General features: G+C 42.3%; 1 protein-coding gene across 4 annotated transcripts in view; it reads left to right on the top strand.

Moving 5' to 3' along the window:
* Nucleotides 1-18,506, top strand: part of LOC147905803 (Transducin/WD40 repeat-like superfamily protein) — a 375,013-nt gene that overhangs the window by 79,132 nt on the left and 277,375 nt on the right. The window contains exons 14-15 of one of the 4 annotated variants that reach the window (XM_087374741.1): nucleotides 9,987-10,070; nucleotides 10,127-10,417. The exons of 2 other annotated variants lie outside the window; for them this stretch is intronic. In XM_087374741.1, the coding sequence (XP_087230867.1) occupies nucleotides 9,987-10,070; nucleotides 10,127-10,183 (141 nt within the window). In that variant the 3' untranslated portion in view covers nucleotides 10,184-10,417. Of the gene's footprint in view, nucleotides 1-9,986; nucleotides 10,418-18,506 lie in introns of those variants that run through there. One more of the 4 variants, XM_087374750.1, reaches the window with a different exon arrangement.

Here is an 18,506-nt window from a genome sequence, read left to right on the forward strand (position 1 = left end):
AAGCGAAATTCAGGCCATTGAATTGTAGAGAAGAAATTTCCGTCGACTTGTCCTTCTTCCATGGATCCATGATGCTTGACTGTCTTATCAGGACAGCTACGACCAGCCACGAGTGACCAACAGCTCTCTAAAATTTCTAGCAAGATGAGCTTGCTCTTCTAAACACACAAAACCTGTAGACGACTATGCTCATGGATTGCTCTCCACAATCTTTCAGGCCTTACTAACAAGAACCTTCACCAACTAGACGCTTAGAAAAATCTCGTCAAGCTTTGATAAGTGCACACACCCTCTTAGACTCTGACGCTTTCATATCAATTGTAAGATTTAGAGTGTTATAAAAATCCATAGCATGCTAGACGAGACGCTCAAGCACACATACAATATTAGTTGCAGACACAAATAATCTTTATCTCATTCTAACCAAAGCAAAGAAAGTATGTGACACTGTGACGAATCCAAAAGACTATTTTATTCATAGACAGACACGTGAGAGGATTGATGACCTCCTGCTCATGCTTACCAGCCTTGTTGCAGGTTTTGCAAGCTATAGACTCAAAGACCAACTCATCTACAAACTCTAGAGCAAGATGGACTTGCTTTGCAACACACCATGAGCTGCCTGGGAGTCGACTCTCATGAGCAATTCAACCGACCCAATTAGGGGAGCTAACGTCCATATGTATCACAAATAGTCGCCTGCTTACCATGCTTGATCCAAATGGCAACCAAGCACTGCCCAGCTGCCACACCACGTGATTCATGTATTACACAAGCCATTGAACATGTAGTATAGCCGAATCTCCACACGTTGATGATGTTTACCGGCCAATGAGCCTAAGGGTACTTCTAGTTTTCCAATCCTTTAGCCAACAAGATTTGCTAACAAGACCTTGGAGAGTCAAGCACTTCAATTGAGGATCCAAAGTGTAATACATATTCTCTATGGGGATCTCAAAGGCTAAGGATGTAGGGGAACCACTAACAGATGGTTACCAATTCTCAGTAGCTTCTCGACGTTGAATGAAAGCAACAGTCAATAGTATGTACTTGCAAGGTGGGGAGGGTTCGACCTTGAGGGGGGATACTGGAGGTCAATGCTCCACCCTCTGTTGCCGTTTATTATAGATTAGTTGCTCTCTCGTAAGGCCTGCAAATGAGGAGAACCCATGAGCATGTTAGCGTAGGGGAAGATGAGATGCATCATGTAGCAGCTACTCATCATCACAAGAGCTGCATGTTAGGGAGACCTCCAAGCAGTCCCGGACAATTCCAGGCTGCATGCAGCCACTCACATGCCACCTCAGATGAGGATGTGGCTCATGGGCCACATGGCAAACACTTGGACTTGTTTGGCTACATGGATTGCTGTAGAGATGTTGTGGCAGCAGCCACATATGATTGCTCAGCCACATGGTAGATCAGCCACCTGGCAGTAGTGTTAGATTATGAGTAGCGTGGTATGAACACACCCTTGGGGCACTTTTCCCTCCAGCTAGGAGGTTTTTCCCTTCAAGGTTAGTATCAGGTTAGCTTCCTTTGTAGAGTATATATTTCTCATTTTGGTCATTCTTTGAAACACAATTTTTGTATCCTCAATAGATCTCCATATTTTGGTGTTCTCCTCTCACCTCAGTTTCCAACATTTGGTATCAGAGCCCTACTCCTCTAGTAGCTTAAGCTAGTCTTCCTTCAAGAGAAGATCCTCCAAAAAAGAATCTATCTTTTAAAGACCTTGAGGGGTGAAAACGGGAGCCGACCTGATGCACAATGAAGTAAGGGTGGGGGTGGCTTTTGCTTGTTGATTCAATCATTTGTCTAAGTTTGGGAGGAAAATATGTATTCTTAGAGTTGTCGTCCGCCACAAGATTTCGAGTTATGTTGTCCTTGTGAGCCTTGTGTCTCAATATTGTGTGAAGAGCTATTTCGTCCTCGTGACCTGTAAGCTGCCGCGGCCTTGATCATCCTCGTGACCCATGTGGAGCTATTTCATCCTAGGTATTGTGCACGACTTGCTTTGTCGGTATACCTTTGTACAATGGTCGTGTTATGAGTCGGCGTACGCGGACTCCCCAGTGGCACGTAGATACTTGCTTTCAAAACCATCTATCTTTTTTACTGTTCTTTTGTAAGCTATATAGCTAATGACTACTAAACATGTGATTTCTTTACAAGTTTATAAATACTAAAAACTGTATGGTTTGTGTCTACCAAAAACATCTTTTTAAAAAAATTTTCATGGAAATAACTTCAAATTTCTTACAAAAAAAAGCTCTTCTTTATGAAAATAATCCTTTCAAATCACAAAAGATAAACTATTAACTAAGAGCTTTGAATAGCTTTGAAACATGTGCCAGTGGGTGGTCCGCATATGCCGACCGGTAACTACTCGCACATGGATGTGAAATATTAAGGCAGATTATCACGTCTATAACCATCCAATTATGTGGGGAGGGGGCAATATGATTGGCCCTCATTGTATGTGGTTACTGTCTCTTCCATATTTCGTAGCCAGATTTAGTCAGTACATTGGGACATTTGTAGTGTTGTATCTTGTTGGCATTATAGATTTTGGAGCTTGTGCAAGTTGGAACAGATTTGCAGATTGAATGTGAAATCTGGGGCTTTTGTCAAATTTAGTTGTATTTGTTTGTAAAATTTGGGGCTTTTGCAAACAAACAAGTTGACATTTGCAAGAACTTGAAAAAATTTAGAGTTTTGCAAGTTCTTTTTCATACATTTGGGCCTTAAGCTATGGTAGCAACTTTTGAGTCTAGTGTAAACTCATGGCAATATTTATAGATATTTGGACTCAATGTGAGTTACATTTTTTGGGTAAGATTGCAAGCAAGTTTTTTGGTTCAGAAGAGCCCCTACAAGATACTAAGGCCCCCAAAGCTAAAAGTAAGATGAATTCAAACCTGTCCAAAGGGACTTGGATGAGGATGAGGATGATAAGGCTGACCTATGCCAAGTCCTGGGGCATTTAAGTCATACATGGCCAAGATCATAAATTACTCTTAGAGCAAGCCAAAAGGATGGCGGAGGAAGGAAATCAGCAATGCTTTGATGGACCGGCCAAGGTTAAAAGAGGTGAACCTAGCGGTAATAGATGAGGACCCTAAACCAATCTACATCGCTGATGATCTTGTGCCAGGACAAGAAGAGGCCCTAGTTTCACTCCTATGAGAATATGAGGATTGCTTCGCATAGAAGTACTCCGACATGAAAGGGGTAGCTTGAAGTGGTAAAACATTCTATCCCCGTGATGGATGACGTGAGACCGTATGAGCATCGAAGCAAAAGATGTTTAGACAATCTAGTTAATAGGGTAACACAATAGTTAAGATAGAAATAATTTATCGCAAGAACAGGAAGCCAAAGTTTTTTGCATTTTATTGTAATGGCTGAAAAGGAATCAGACTTCAAGGTACAGACACTCCAGATGGATAGAGGGGGGGAATTCTAGTCAAGTGCATTCAAAGGAGGGGATAAAGCATCGGTGTACTATGTCATATACACCAGAGATGAATGGTGCTGCTGAAAGAAAGAATAGGACCTCGGTGGAGATGACAAGATGTGTGGTAAAGGGCAAACATATGCCTCACGCCATTATGTGTGCAGCCCACATTCTATATAGTTGTCCTACAAAGGCTTTGAAAACATCACTCCATTTGAGGTTTGGTATGATAGAAAGACTAAGGTTGACTATCTGCGGACTTTTGGTAGCCTTGCTTACGTTCACGTTCCTTCGCAGATGAGACACAAGCTAGATGACAAGCTGTCAAATGCATATTTGTTGATTACAGCAGTGGCAGACAGTAGAGACGTGTTGTTTGCGGAAGGTTCACCTCCCTCAGCCACTTGTAGACTTCAGCAAACAGATGACATACAGCCTGCAAGATATGTTTCAAGGATTACTGCCATTGGGCAGAGAGGTCCATGAAATGCCTAATGGACAGGATGTAATGGCCTTGGGCAGAGAGGTCCATGAAGACTAATCGCTTGTACTGCCTAATGGACAGCATGTAGAGGCAGAAAATCGGGATGATCGTGCATTGCTTCCACTCTGTGTTCAACCACAGGAGCCACGTTGGTCCTTGTGATTGACAACATCTTTGACATTGTTCGCCCAAGCCGTTTCTCCTTTGTTCCAGGGGACACTAACATACACGGGCTTTCACCTTCTGGATTGTATTAAGGAAGGATGGATGCATCCAGTTATACATGGAGAAAGTAGTTTAGGAAGAGAGAGCAGCCTTGGAACAAGCTAGAAAGGTTCCACGTGGGCTGATCTGTACTATGTAGGAGAATAAGCTGTCAGCTCCTCTACCCAGTAGGACATGAGTTAGTGCAATAAATTCTTGAGACGATGCAGATGTGGCATGCCTGAGCAGTCTCCATGATGCAAATAAGCCTGGTTCATTTGAAGAAGATCAAGAAGATGAAGATTGGCAGGAAGCTTTGCAACGAGCGTTGAGAACGTGAATGCAATTCATAAAAATGGCATATGGGGTTCATAAAAATGGCATATGGGACCTAGTGGATCTGCCACATGGTAAGAAGCCTGTAGGCACTAAGTGGGTATATAAAGTTGAGAAAATCTAATGGTACCATTGACAGTACAAAGCCAAACTTGTGGCCAAAGGCTATGCTCAGCAGGAGGGCATAGATTTTGAAGAGACTTTTGCTCCTACATCTAAGCTTCCCACTATTAGATGTATAGTTGCATTGGCTTCCATCGCAGATGGAATGTGCATCAGTTGGACATAAAAACAGCCTTCTCAAATGTGGGAGGGCAGGAATAAGTTTTTGTGACATAGCCCATTGGTTTTGTTGAGTCTGGTCGTGAAAAAGTTGAGAAAAGCCCTTTATGATCTCAAACAAGCTCCCAAAGCTCAGCATGAGAAGATACATACCTATTTGATGAGCCAGTGGAGATTGAGAGTGCGGAGTGCCTTTGCTTCCGCTAGATACCGCGGGTCAGACAGCAAATACCTCGGATGCCAGGTGGGTATTGATATTACAAAAGAGCAGCAGATCGCCCCGGTCCTCGAGAGTGTCCGGCGCAAGCTTCTCTACTGGAGCTCAGCCAAACTCTCCCTAGCGGACCGTGCCTTAGTGGCAAAACAGGTCCTTGCCACGGTCTGGTACATTGCCTCTTGCAGGTGTTTTCACAGAGGGTGCATTAGACAGCTCCGACGTTTGGTTCGGAATTTCCTTTGGGCAGGATCGGACGGCACGAGGAATACTAGAGCTCGGGTCGCTTGGCAGACGGTGATCAAGCCACAAGCATTGGGAGGCTTGGGTATCATTGATCTAAGGTTGCAGATCAGAGCCCTCTTGGGCAAGTTGGTTGTGCGCGGCCTCACCCCTAGCGCAAAGCCTTGGAAGCTCCTCTTACAGCAAGGGCTTCTTAGGAACACCCCATGCACTGGGGGCAGCTCAACCCGGGTTTTATAGGAGTAGAAATGGGCTTGTAATACTCAAACTCAGCCCGGGTTCTATAGGAGTAGAAATGGGCTAGCAATTCTGAAAACCAAACTTACGTAGGAGCTTCTGTATGCACTTGGACTGAAGCAGCACTATGCCTTCATCTGCTTGCACAAACTGTATGCCCAAGTAATAGTGCAAAAGACCTAGATCTAACATCTCAAATGTCTGCTATAAATCGTCTTTGAAAGCTGAGATGGCATCCTCATTTTCCCCATTCAGCAGCATGTCATCCACGTACAAATGCCTTCATCTGACTGCACAAATTCTATGCCCTAGTAATAGTGCAAAAGACCTAGATCTAGCATCTCAAATGTCTGCTGTAAGTCGTTTTTGAAAGCTGAGATAGCATCCTCATTTTCCCCAGTCAGTAGCATGTCATCCACGTACAGAACGAGTACAAAAAGAACACCATGATCATCTTTAGCATAGATCTTAGTTGGGATGTTTTTGAAACTAAATCGATGGATTTTGTCCAGCTGATCCGTGCACCCGAGGGCTCGCAATAGATAGCCATGGCTTCCTTGACTCTCTCCAAGCTTACTGTGGTGCCCTCTATGTACAAAACTGTGTCATCTGCAACCTCTGAGTCTAGCAACTCCTCCTCCTGTCTAATTGGGAGCCTCAACCCTGTGTGGCCCACCACCTGCAATATCCAGTAGTAGCCCAATGCCACCTGCAATATCCAGTAGTAGCCCAATGCCTCCGCCACAAAAAGGAAAAGAAAGGGAGCTAGGGGACAGCCCTGACGGACCGAGTGATAGAGAGGAAAGGCCTCGACCGTGTGTCCACCGACAAGCATCTTACTAGAGCTCCCCGAATGGAGGCGGCAGGGTGGAGGTGGGATGTAGGTGGAAGGAGGCGGGTGGGCGGAAGGAGAAGGCGGGGTGGAGGTGGATGAAGGCAGGATGAAGAGGAAGAAGGAGGCGGGAGGAGGTTGGGTGGAGAGGATGCAAGGAGGAGGAGGGGGGAGGCGAGGCGGAGAGGAGGCAAGAGGGTGGAGGCTGAGGCGAAAGGAGGCAGGAGGCGGGAGCTCAGGAGCAGCAGCAGTTTCCGTCAAGAACCGATATGGGGTTCCCATGTGCGAAATGCTTAGTTCGTCAACCAGGGTTGAGTTTGGTTTTCAGGATCGCAAACTCATTTCTTCTCCTATGGAATTCATTTCTACTCCTATTGCACCCGGTCTGATGCAAGAGAGCCCTATAGATATGGGTTTGTATAGCCGGGCAAGTGGCTCTCTTATATATATGTGAAACATTTGAGCAGACAGTCAGTTTGTTGTTTCCCAGGTCAGCAAGTTTTTGCACAGTCCCGGTACTAAGCATTGGCAAGAAGCTAAGCGTATTTTCCATTACCTATAGGATAGGGTACACAGAATCTTGGATTGTTTGATTATGATATTCGACAGTCTACCAGTTGGAATTGTTTTGTTTCTGGCAAGTCATGAGTATCTTGGTTAAGTAAGAGACAACCCACTGTTTCCACCTCTTCATGTGAGGTTTTGGGTACAGGGCAGCTTGGCCACCTATTTTCTATGGTAAATTGTGTATGGCTGAAGAGGTTACTTGGAGATCTTCATGAGTGATAGCAGACACATACTACCTTCTCACTGACAATCAAGGAATCCAATTTTTCATCCCCATACCAAGCACATTGAGACTCTCCATCATTGTGAGGCTTCATGCAGGGGAGATCACATTGACCTACTGCTCTAAATAGGACAATTTTGTTTATCTATTCACCAAGGCACTAACCAGAGAAAAGTTTAAAGCTTTCCACAAAGCTTTAGACTTGTTTTCTTGTGGCAATTGATCCAATGCTCTGTACATGTTGACACTATCACTATAGTGTGGATTTGTTAGATTATGAGTTGTGGTGTAAACACACCCTCGGGGGACTTCTTCCTCCAATCTGGAAGATGAGCTAATAGACTCTTGAGTTCACAGATGACACGATCCTCTTTGTTAAGGGATTGGATGTGAGGGTGGGACTCCACTTGTGTTGGGACAGTGATTTGGATCAACTAGCACAAGTGATTGGGCTGCTACTTTGAGACAAAGTTCTTCACTTGGGGCGACTTTCAAAATGCATCCCAAAAGGGTAGCTATAATGTTATGAGAGGTTGGGGGGTGAGTAACAAGTGGCATTGGTATTGGAGAATATCTATGTTATATTGTCGCTCCACAAAGCTCTCCCTTGCAGGCAGAGCGTTCGTGGTTAGCCAAGTGCTGCTAGCTACAGCGTGGAAAATTGTACCTTGTTGGTGTTTCCATAGGAGATGGTTGGGACAGCTTTCATAAGTGGTGCACAGCTTTCAATGGGTAGGATCAAATGGCACACAAGATAATAGAGCTTGGGCTCTTGGGAGACTGCTATTCATAGTCTGAGGGGGGGTTAGGCATGACGACCAGAGATGCAGAGCAGTGGTTTAGGCATCTTTGACAGAGAAATGTAGAGGATAGCACTTCTGGGCAAGCTTATAGTGCAAGGCCTACTCCTAGTTTTAAACCCTAAAATCCACTACTGTAGCATGGTCTACTCTAAAACACTCCAATGATGGGGGAAGCATGTTAGTCCTCTCACACATGGGTTTTTTCAAAGGCCCCCTTCCCTAGAATGGGTTTCCCAATTTTGAGGTGCTCGATGAGGGTGTGGGGGTACATTCGCACCGGTATTATGTCAGCCAGCCTCAACGCAATGAGGAGATGAGACAACCAATCACATAGCATTATAGGGTCCTTTGCAAAAAAAGAAAAAAGCATTATAGGGTCCTTGACTAGGATTCCAGGCATGAGGAAGTACATTGGGTCGGGCAGAATGGGATAGTGCCTGGCCAAGTCCATTGGGACATGCAGCAAATTATTACCAACTCAATGTCTTCTTGCATGAGAGGGGCAATATGACAGATAGAGGTGAATGAGGCAGCCATTTCATAGGCTTGGGGAGTGGGTTTGCATTAAGAGGATGCAGATCCTTGTCACTCTGGGTGGGACAGTTCTCTCAAATTGGAGTTGCCCTCTCAGGCTCTTCTGCCTTGACTACACCTGTAGGCTGGGAGAAAATGGAACACACTGATTAGAGCCCTCATCGATGTTGTACATTGTAGCCTTTGGTGGGATCCTGCCGATAGAGTATCCCACCATACCTAGGTGTCTCACCATGGTAACTCTAGTTGTGGGATGGCCGTCCCCTTAGAGACGTGTAGTGGGGCATTCGTTAGTGTTTTGGGCCACTTAAGGTCTGGCAGCCCATGCAAGACGGTGGGCAGCATGCAAGCATGGCATATCTGGGCTGTGCATTGTAGCCTAGTGATTGGGGGACTGCATATCCAACCTGCTGCCACCGTTGCTAACATCTTTCTTCACATCATTTACACCTTGCGCTCAATTTAGGAGCAAGGTATAGAGGGCTCTAGGAATATCACAGAGCATTGTCAGTGTTTCGGCAAGTCTTGACCTGCATATATTTTCTACTTTCTTACGGATGGAGGAAGCTGTTGTTTTTGTAGCAACCACACTTAGTGCTTGTATATATGCTTGCCACATCTCTCTTTATTTCTAGCTGATATGAAGTGATGGACGAGGAGTATGACAGTATCATATAAAACAAAACTTTGGAACTAGTAGATCTACCACCATGAAAAACTTCCATTGGTAATAAATTCATCTACATTATGGGGAGACCTTTGCACTTGTACCCAACCGTCATCATGGGTGGCCTCTTTATTTGATGGAAGTCTTAATGGTGGTCCAAAACAGTAGGTCATATGGATTGGCTTTGTGGGTTTGAAATTAAAAGGCAAGAAGAAGCATGTCTATACGCTGAAAGAGGCAAGCACCTCATGCTTGGTACTCAAAGATAGATAAACACTTTCAAGAGAGATTTAGCTCATTTGACTATATTCTATATACAAAGCATCACAATAAAGACAATGCATTTCTCATTGTATTATAAGTTGATATTGTTGCAAATAACGAACTAAGAAATGATGCCAAAGAAGAATGAATCAATGCCTTTGACATGAAAGACTTGGAATACGTGCATTATTTTTAGACACAAGGTTTGGAAGGAGAATGACAAAACCTTATATGACAGACTAAGTATTCATAAGAAGTCCTCAAAAGACTTAGAATGGAGGATTGCAAATCAATAAATATTCAAATGAATCTAAGTGAAAATTTATTAAAGAATGTGGAGTCTTGGAGTAGATGGAACCTTATACATGCAACTTGTTGGAAGCCTGATACAGTTCTTTCATTAACATGAACTATTACTTTTTTGTGTTGATTTTTCTGTGTGCACCTCTTTAAGCATTACAACTTTACATAAAAGCTCAGGTGCCATTGACAAGGCTTGTGTAAAGAGAATACAAATTCCAATATATAAACTTACAATAACTCTGTGGAATTTATGCCTGTTGCATGTAATCTTTTACACTTGGGAATATACATATATTAGTATTTTTTTGACTTTGTTTCCTATTAATGCATCAGGTCTTGTGTGTGGATTGGTGGAAGCACGATTGTATTGTAAGTGGGGGCACAGATTGCCAGTTGCAAGTGTTTTCCAAACTGCAAGTAAGCTGAAGGACATTAGTTGTGCTCGTTGATCCAGCTAGGTGTTTTTGAAGGAGGGCGCTTTGGCTCCAAAAGAGCTGTCCTATGCATGCCCAAATATAATCCCTAATTAAACAAGTATAACTGCATAAATCTACCACACAATACCACTCATCTCTTCTCGGACCATGCAATGCAGATTTTGCTAAGATCGATAATTAGCGTATAGTGCATTTGTGCAGTTCCTTTTTTTTCCCTTTGGTTTTAGAATATAGAAAGAGATTTCTTGATGCTCATCTGATTTCTTGGAATAGATCAAACACATGTTTCCAATTTTCTAGATCATGTGATTTTTTAAAATCACTATAAGCATGTCTCATTACATTTTTTCAGTTTTTTTGGTGTAATTTCTGGATGTAGTCCAGTAATTTAACAGAACTTCTGAAGGGGTTCATCAACTCATTTACTTTTGGATACATTTTTTGTGTCAAGTGCTCAAATTCCAATGTGGAATGAGGGGATTAAGGGATTTGGATTGTCACAATTTGATAATTTTTTGCAGTGGTATTGGGATAAGTGCAATAATGAAGTGAAGGATTTGGTAGACATCATAATGCCTTTTGGGGCATGGACTCTTTTTTCCCCTTCCCTTTCCCGCACTCGGCTTATTTTTTTGGGTTGGCTTGGATTGGGAAGCCTATTACTGCCGACTTGGATTTCAAAGCAAGGATAAGGGTTCTGACTCAAGAAGACAGGCTTGAAACAATGTCTTGTTCATTGGGTCAGTATGGGTCAAGGTGTGCATTGATTGCCACTGAGACTGCTCAGTGGCCATAATCATTAGTGTTTCTTTTGGCAAGAAAATAAAGTTCTGTGGAGTGACCAAAACACATGAAGTCTAAAATTGTGTGAAAATCCTCGAATACATCAACATGAAGTGAGGCTGTTATAGCAAATCGGACTTGCCATGAAGGCCCTGTGGTTGAGTATGGAGTAAAACATGGTCCCACTCTCTCATGAAAGCCGCTCTCTCGGCCACTGCTGTAGGCGAAGAACCTTGGACTCTGCTCCAAGTGGCGATGGGGGGTGTATGATATCCTGCATGACCAAACCAAAAAGAGCCTCAAGTCAAGAAAGGAGGGTGCAAGACCATCGTACTTGAGGGTATTGAGCTTCTAGCAAAAACACATAAGCATCACATTCATTGGTGGTGGTTTTGAGGAGTGGGGGGGTGTTCACTCTTTGTAAACTCCATATAGCATGTGCGAGCAAGCATGTATTAAAAATACCCCTATTACTACGTTCCAATAGGTTGGTGTCCCTTCCCTCCCTCTTTGTTGTATGTGTAGAGTGTATTGTGCGAGGATTGTTGAGGGCGAATGGATGGCTAGGTTATCGCTGTGAGTCAGGCTTGAAGCAACTCACCGATGAGGATAAAAGTAGGTTGGTGGTTAATAGAGAGAGAGGAGGGTCTTGTGTAGGGCTCAAAATGGGGAGAGGATGGAGGATAATGAAGGGGTGGAGTGGGTTTTTATAGGAATGGGTTTAGGGTTAGGGTTAAACCCTAAACTCTTCCCAGACCATAACTTTTCATGGTTAGCTCGGATCCCTCTTCTGTAAAATGGTAAAATGTTTGAAATTGCGAGCCCTAACATTGATGTCCATTAGATAGCTTGATTTGCGCTTCAAGTGGATTCTTTTTAAGAAATAAAGAAATTTCTTAAGGTAGTAACCCAAGGTTGATGCTTGTGGTTGATATGTTTAGCCTTTAAAACTCTCCTTACTCTTGAGTGCTATGTTCTTGAAAATTCGTGGTAGTTTGTTTTTTACACATACTTGCGTATGTTTACTCATTACTGAAGGCACTAGTCTCCTCGGCAAATGGTGCCAAATGTTAGCTCTTTCTCACGGCTTCTATAGGAAGAGAAAGGTATTCTTAGTATGCAGGGTTCCGAGGCTATATTGGTGGTGTTGTTTATAGTATAAGTGTAGATTAGGACCTTGTGTCGTATTTCGGTGAGAGACGTAGGCTTAAGTTTGGTAAGCAAACATAGTGCATGCATGTGTGAAAGGAACATGCAACATCATGATTCGAGTAATGAAGGCTTTCGCCTCCATTAGGGGTTGAAAGGTTTAGGATGAGTTTAACGGTTAGAGGGAGGTTCAGGGTTGAGAAGGAGGTTGAGGGTTTAGAAGAGGGTCCATGGTTTAGAAGGGGTTCAGGGTTTAGAAGGAGGATCGAAGATTCAGGGTATAACACATGGCGGAGAACACGTCTCCCTTGTAGATTATGGAGGTCAAGGATTGAGGGACTAAGGGTTTAGGGGGAGCATAGGAGTGGGAGAGGAAGATGTAAGAGCATGGGAAAGGGGGAGAGGGTGAAGAAGGGAGGAGGAGGAGGGAGGAGGAGGAGGAGGAGAAGAGGGAGAGGAGGGGTTGCAAGGTTGGAGAAGAGAGGAGTTGCAAGGTTAGGACATGCTTTTGGACGTGCAGTGCAAGGAAGCATGGACACTTGGAGACAATTGTCTGGAATACCAAAGTAGAACTCAACACAATGCTCCAAAGAGTGTGGGCTTCATTCCATTATGGGGTATTTATACAAGTTGGAGAGCTTCTCTCTCTGTAGGTAGGAATTGTAAAACATTCTCTCTCTACATGTAGAACTTGCATGTTGCATGTAGGACTTGCATGTAGGAATCGTATGTAGAACTTGCATGTAGAACATGCATGTAAGAGTTGCATGCAGGACTTGCATGTTGGAGATGCATGTTGAGGATTCCTAAGCGAGATTATTCCTAGCCTTATGCAAGTATAAGCAGAGCTTTGCTGCTACTCTACACACATTCTGTGCTACCTAGGTTCATGTTGTAGAGACAACAAGCATTAAATGACCTTGTCAAAATTTGCTTGTCTAGTCTTATCACTCGATTTCTTGCAATGTGAGCTTGTTTTATGCTATAGAACTACATCTAGGATTTTCCAATGTTCACAAATTTTGAGTTCAAAGCTTTGAGTATGAACAATGAAAAAGGTTTGAATGGTAGTAGTGGTAAAAGGTAATGAATATCAGCTTAAGCCCACTTGGGTTGATGGAGGAAGAGATCACCCAACACTCTAATGGCTACTCTAATAGCATGGAGGGGGATGAGAAGGGAGGTGTAAGTGGTGAAGAGGGACTGGGTGATCAAAACAAAGATTGATTGTTAGACTCTACTCACAACAGGGATTAATTCTTGGAATCTAACCAGAACAAGATTGCTATTACTTAGTATAAAGTTGTGAGTTTAGGAAAATTGGTTTTGGTTTTAAGACTTACATTCCTTTCTTCTTCTCAATTCTAACCGATAATAAAAAATACCTTGTATGTGTTAAAAGTTCTTATGAAAATGTGTGTGTGTGTGTACTCTTGTTTGCTTAGCTCCATGCTGTGTTTATGTGTGGACCATGGATAGAAGGAAAAATAGTTCTTAATGCAAGAAAAAATGTTTTATGGACTTTTTTTTGGAAATGCAACAAGAGAAATGCATAGATTTTTGGATGAAGAATGCAAATCCACAAGAATAAGTTGGAGGTACATAACCATTTGATGGTGATGTTGCAAATGCTTTTGATCAACATGCAACTAAAAGCCAATGCATCTTAGGTTGAACCTCTAGAATCATAAGTAGGCATTGGACCACCATTAGGTGAAACCTATGACAGTTCTAACTAGGCTTCACGTAGAGATTTCTTATGGTACTTTTAATCCTTTTCAAGATCCACTTTCACATAGGATGGGAAAAACCAAAATCTTCATGGCCCAAAATGGGAATTTGTTACTAAAATACTCGATCATGTTGATTTGAAATGCAACTCTGGGAAGGAGAGAAATTCGGGAAGAACCTCCATGTTAGGTTTATTATGCAAGCCTGGCATAGGATCTTGGGACATCCCTTTGAGGAAAACAAGAAGTATGCTTCATCTTTCAAAGACTTTTCCACCTTTCAAAACAAGGAAGGTTGTTTGCACATGTTAGAGTATAGTAGTTGGCAAAAGACATGCCAACATGGAGATGGTGGGATCACATGCTATCACATGTAATAGACAAAACTTATTTCCTTTCTTTGCGTTATGTTTCTTGCACATATTTTCTTACATTATATCCTTAATTCAACTCCTCAACACAACTACCCTTGCACCTCTTTTACACTATACTTTCCTAGACATTATTTGCTTTTGGATGGATACGTGTGAGCCACTGTGCATGATTGAATGTAATGGCCATATAACCTTAGGACCATGCTTTCACATGCTAGCCAGTGCATGATATTAGAGACAGTCAAGAACGCTACTAGAATAGTTATTATTGGTATTCTATATATAGAATAGGTTATTAGAATATATAGATATCTCTATGCATCTACATGTTTTCCACACACTTTAATTTTACATCGAAATAATGCAGTAATGATTTAAGAATATTGTATGTGATGCCAATGATCATGAATTTATCTGATCAAATCTATGGCTAAAGGCAGTATTCATTGACGAATCCACCATGCTATAGATACTAGCAACCAAAAGATGTTCCATGTAATCTTGCACATTGTAAGGACAAAGGTTTCCTTGTTTAGACATTTATATGATGCATTTCAAAGATGGGTGTTTGAGTAGATACAACACGCAACAAGGAAGCTAGATGAATGTTTTTTTGACTAGATAGACCAAAAGGAGAGGGAGAGGGAGAGGGAGAGAGGAAGAGGGAGACAGTGGGGACATAAATAGAGGGGGAGCTCTAGAAGGGTGAGATTATAGAAGGGGGGAGAGAGAGAGAGAGAGAGAGAGAGTGAGAGAGAGAATTTTAGAAAGGAGAGATATGGACATGGAGAAGGAGATGGAGTTAGAGACGGAGACAAAGACAAAGATGAGAGAGACGAGACAAAGATAAGATAGAGATGAGATAGAGATGGAATTAGAGACAGAGATGGAGATTTAGATGGAGATGGAGTTAGAAAGGGGGAAGGGGGAAGGGAATGTTAAAAGGGGGAGGGGTAAAGGGAATTTTAAAAGGGGTTATGGTGGGAGGGTAAGAGAGAGAGGGAGAAGGGGGGAGAGGGAATCTAGGAAGGGTGAGGGGCATTGAATTTCATATGGGAGGGAAAACATGGGATAGGTGGGGAGGGGATCGCAAAGGAAAAACGAGGCAAAAGGAGAGGGAAAGGGAGTGAGGGACGAGATGGGGGATAAGCAGAAGGGAGGGATGGAAAATGTGAGAGGGAATGGGATGGGGGATAGATGGGGAGGGAGGGGAAATGAGGAATTGATAAAGTGGGGAGAGAGAGAGAGAGAGAGAGGAGTGCACACGATATAACTAGTTGTACACTATGTTGTATTGAACATGAACATGAATATATACATGATAACCCCTTAAGGTTAGGGTTTGCCCCTTATGCCCTTAAGGTATGGTGCAATTTACACCATCCTCACCACCCCCTCTTAAATGGCAATATTTTTGTGGATTTTGTTTGGTGCATATAATATCATCCAAAACTGGAAAAGAAAACTGAAAGAAATCAAAGTAGTATGTGTATATGTGAGCACAATGACTATGTAGTGGAAGCATGTACAATGAGTACAACCTATGTGATCTTATATATAATGTGCATTTCCCCCTCTTAAGTTGTAGGCCATCCTTGGACTTTGTCAACGGGTCATTGTTTGGTTGGGTGTAGCCATTTTTGGTGAGGTTCAGGGACTTTTCTGTATATAGGTATCTTGCATGACCCATAACTTATGCATTGCTGAACGGAATTCGGCAAACTTTGTCTTCAAGTTGTAGTACACATTCCAAACTTGAACATGAGAGGAAAAAATTATGGAATAAGGATTTGCATGTAAAGCATGCATCCTGAAGACTATAGGATATAGCAATTTATTCAAAAACATCAAAATTTTGTTCTATATATACATGCAACCAGGTGATCATTCAAAAGTACACTATGTGAGCTTCTTCTCAACCCAAGGACACACCTAAATAAGATCATTATGCATGGGTTAATGGGCATCCAATGTTTTGCTAAAGTGATGCATACCCATTTGAGCGCACGCTCCATAATTTTTTTTTGATTTGTTGAAACTAAAACGGATTGAAAATTTGAAATCCAAACTATTGGGACTAGTGCATGGTGGTCTTAGAACATTGATAGTTGTTGGTATTGGTATCTAGATTCACCCTAAAATAGAAGAAGTTGAAAAAGTGTAATTTGTGCATGTGAAAAGATATTTTAATAAATTTAACACTATTTACAATTTTGAATTGTTTCTTTTTCCACGCACTTGCTTTTTATATGGCTCATAAGCATGCCAAAGGTCATTTCATTTAATAATAAACACCATCAAACCTGATAGCGCGCCTTTTGGTCTAGTTGTGTTTTGAAGCATTTTAGGCCATATTGCACTTGTTTGGGATATCCAATTTTGCTGACATGTATTGCCAGAGGGAGAAAAACCAACGGTTGAAATTTCGCTACTCCTACGAATTTTGAATTTTCACACCTCCCGTCCCTCAAATCTTGGAAGATTAAGTACTTACAACCTGCCCCCACCCTGCAAATGTCATACAACCTGCATGCACCTCGACATGACCTTGCACAGACTTTGGTTTACCATTGCCTTCTTTCGGGTAAGTTGTCTTCTATTCTTTGCTTTCCTCACAAGCTAGATTCTCTCTTTTTTGGTTTGGCATTGTCGTCTTTCATTGATCGTCGCCATGGCAACGTGCAACTCGCCATGGCTTACAAGAGAATCAAACAGAGACTAGGAGATAGAAAAGCTGAAAAGCTTGGTCAAGGCACAAGGAATAGAAAACTCCTTGTAGAGCAGCAGCAGGAAGCAGGTGTTGCAGATGCATGCATTCAATCATTGCCCCATCAGAGCGAAGAAAATGAGTTGTGATGTCACGATTGGTGGTAGCATTCGAGGAAGCAACATCAGAGGCCATTCAAGTAAATACCATTCTCGAGTCTTCACAAGATTTAGCCTGCACTCTAAAGTTCATAGAGTGACAACCCTACCAACACCTTGTATTTTCATGCCAAAACGTCACTACTATTGCAATGACTTTTGCACTTAGGCTGTCTCTCCTTTTCTTGCGTTCTGTTGAAGCCCATAGACTACTTGGATCGGGATGATCAGGCATTGCTTCTACTCTTTGTGCATCTTTCGAGAGTTTCTCCAAATAACAAGGACATCTGTAGAAAGTAGACGGGATGTAAGATGTTTAACGAGCACATCATACACATGCTTGATACAACGCAGGTCAGTGGTTGTCTAAACCATCTCGATGGTTGCTTGTGATTGAGATTTGGGATAGTTTACTTGTTTCATTTCTTGATACAACGCAGGTCAATGGTTGCCTAAACCAGCTCGGTGGTTGTTTGTGATTGAGCTTTGGGATAGTTTACTAGGCTGGCCTGGACTTAATGTGATTGTCCTAAACCATCTCGGTGGTTGGTATATCATGCAATCGTGTGGCTGGTTCAGCTCAAACACTAGAACCAGGCTGCTGGCTTGGACTTAATGTGATTGTTCTAAACTAGCTCGGTGGTTGGAACATCATGCAATCATGGTTGGGTCAGCTCAAACACCAGTTATGTGATTGTCCTAAACTAGCCCGATGGTTGGAATATCATGCAACTGTGTGGCTGGTTCAGCTCAAACACCAGAACTAGGTTGACTTGGACTTAATGTGATTGTCCTAAACTAGCTCGGTGGTTGGAACATCATGCAATCATGATTGGGTCAGCTCAAACACCAGTTAAGGTTAGAGGAGGTAGGCACTGGCAACGAAATAATGCATTTTTGTTGGTTTAGGATTACCTGCAACCCCCACAAAATATAACCTTTAGTAAATCCCAAATAATCACCACGCTTGTTTCAGTAAATCCCAATCAAATAAATCCCAAACAAGGGAAAATATAAATCCCAAACAATATACTAATCCCAAACAACCACTGAGCTTGTTTTAGTGACAATGACTATGCATGAGGGAGCATCTAACTCACAGGCTCACATTTCTTGTAGACAAAATATATGGGACACAATAATGTTATTGTTACAAAGTATATCTTCCTTGTGTTTTTGAAATGTTCTTGTGTTTAAGGATTGTATGATTGGTTGGAGAGGGTATTGTACACTTAGGTTAATATAGTTGAATTTCCATGCACGTGTTGTTTTCAAGCGTTCAATTTCTTTGAGAACAGACACATCTACTTTGATGTGCTTCATTTGGAAAGGTTGTAATATGTAGAGGTTACATGGATCTCAGCAAGTTTTTTTTGTTCTTGGGTTAGTTGTTCTTGGAGGTTATGCAGGGTATCTCTAAGTATCTTTGTCTCTCCTTCCATTCTCAACAAGTGAACCTTTGCAAAGTGTGCTTCAGCATTGGAATGGCCGATGCGTTACAATATCCTAGTAAGC

This window comes from Dipteris shenzhenensis, chromosome 1 (assembly GCF_047967505.1).
Source record: "Dipteris shenzhenensis isolate YYH24624 ecotype China chromosome 1, Dip_SZ_1.0, whole genome shotgun sequence".
Taxonomy (NCBI): Eukaryota; Viridiplantae; Streptophyta; class Polypodiopsida; order Gleicheniales; family Dipteridaceae; genus Dipteris; species Dipteris shenzhenensis.